Source organism: Cynoglossus semilaevis, chromosome 5 (genome assembly GCF_000523025.1).
Source record: "Cynoglossus semilaevis isolate Cse_v1.0 chromosome 5, Cse_v1.0, whole genome shotgun sequence".
NCBI lineage: Eukaryota > Metazoa > Chordata > Actinopteri > Pleuronectiformes > Cynoglossidae > Cynoglossus > Cynoglossus semilaevis.
In genome coordinates, this window is record NC_024311.1 from 15,388,144 (window position 1) to 15,389,366 (window position 1,223).

At 37.4% G+C, this 1,223-nt stretch overlaps 2 protein-coding genes across 2 annotated transcripts in view; one reads left to right on the forward strand and one right to left on the reverse strand.

Annotated features, from left to right (window-relative positions):
* The window catches only part of LOC103379255 (histone H2A-like), a 1,250-nt gene extending 897 nt beyond the window's left edge, over positions 1-353 (forward strand). The window contains exon 2 of the mRNA XM_008310744.3: positions 5-353. Within this exon, the coding sequence (XP_008308966.2) occupies positions 5-299 (295 nt within the window). The 3' untranslated portion in view covers positions 300-353. The remainder of the gene's footprint in view (positions 1-4) is intronic.
* LOC103379247 (histone H3) overlaps positions 1-1,223 on the reverse strand; it is a 7,106-nt gene that overhangs the window by 986 nt on the left and 4,897 nt on the right. The gene's annotated exons all lie outside the window — the stretch shown is intronic.

Consider the following 1,223-nt stretch of genomic DNA (forward strand, 5'->3'; position numbering starts at 1 on the left):
TTGTTCACAGGCTGCTCAGGAAGGGTAACTACGCTCAGCGTGTCGGTGCCGGAGCTCCCGTCTACCTGGCGGCCGTGCTCGAGTACCTGACCGCTGAGATCCTGGAGTTGGCTGGAAACGCTGCCCGCGACAACAAGAAGACCAGAATCATCCCCCGTCATCTGCAGCTGGCTGTCCGTAACGACGAGGAGCTCAACAAGCTGCTCGGTGGAGTCACCATCGCTCAGGGCGGTGTCCTGCCCAACATCCAGGCTGTTCTCCTGCCCAAGAAAACTGAGAAGGCAGCCAAGACCAAGTAAACCAACAACAACTTCTCCTTCTCATCCACAAAGGCTCTTTTAAGAGCCACCCACAATCTTCATAAAGACACAATTCCTAAATCACTGTAGACATAAATAAGACGTCATAAAGGATTATTTTTCTTATCTGAATAACTATTTTAACATGTTAACTGTAGGGCTGTTTGGATACATTTGAGTTGTCCAATCAATTGATGTATTTATACTATTATATTATACTAAACTTATACATTAATGATTGGAATCAATGTATATGTATGACACAAGAAAGTGAATACACATGACAATATTTATTCAATTTTAATAAATCTGTAAATGAGCTGTCAAAACAATGTTCAAATTGATTATACTTTTTAATTGTTCTTCAAACTGTCTGGGATTTATGTTTAAAAGTCATGTAAAAAATGGAAGGTGACAATAATATTTTCCACAAATTCACCCTTTATCCACAATCTTAATTTGCATTTTGATATTAAAACTCAGATTTTATTTATGTTGAAAAAAATGTACCTATGTTGCTGTTGTGGGAATGGAGTTTATATGAACTGAATCAACACTTATCGTCAATGAGAACATTTTCTAGTTTCATATTTGTTTTGCCATTGGTGATTGAAATGTGTTTTTATTTATTGGCTAATTAAATAATTACTGTTGTAGATGTTTTTTAAAACAAGAATGAACATCACATACGAGTTTGATTATTTATTTTTCTTTGACGTAAGAACCATGACACACTCGAAATGAATGAATATTGAAATAAAATATTTTATTATTATTTCTGTAACGACTGAACAGTCAGTTAATGTCTTTGTGAACAAAATCAAAACTCCCGCTTTGTCTAAGAGGAAGCAGCTGGAGCTCAGAGCAGAAAGCACCGTTCTCTACCACGTCCTCAGTTGGTGTTTATATAGACGCAGCCGTGGC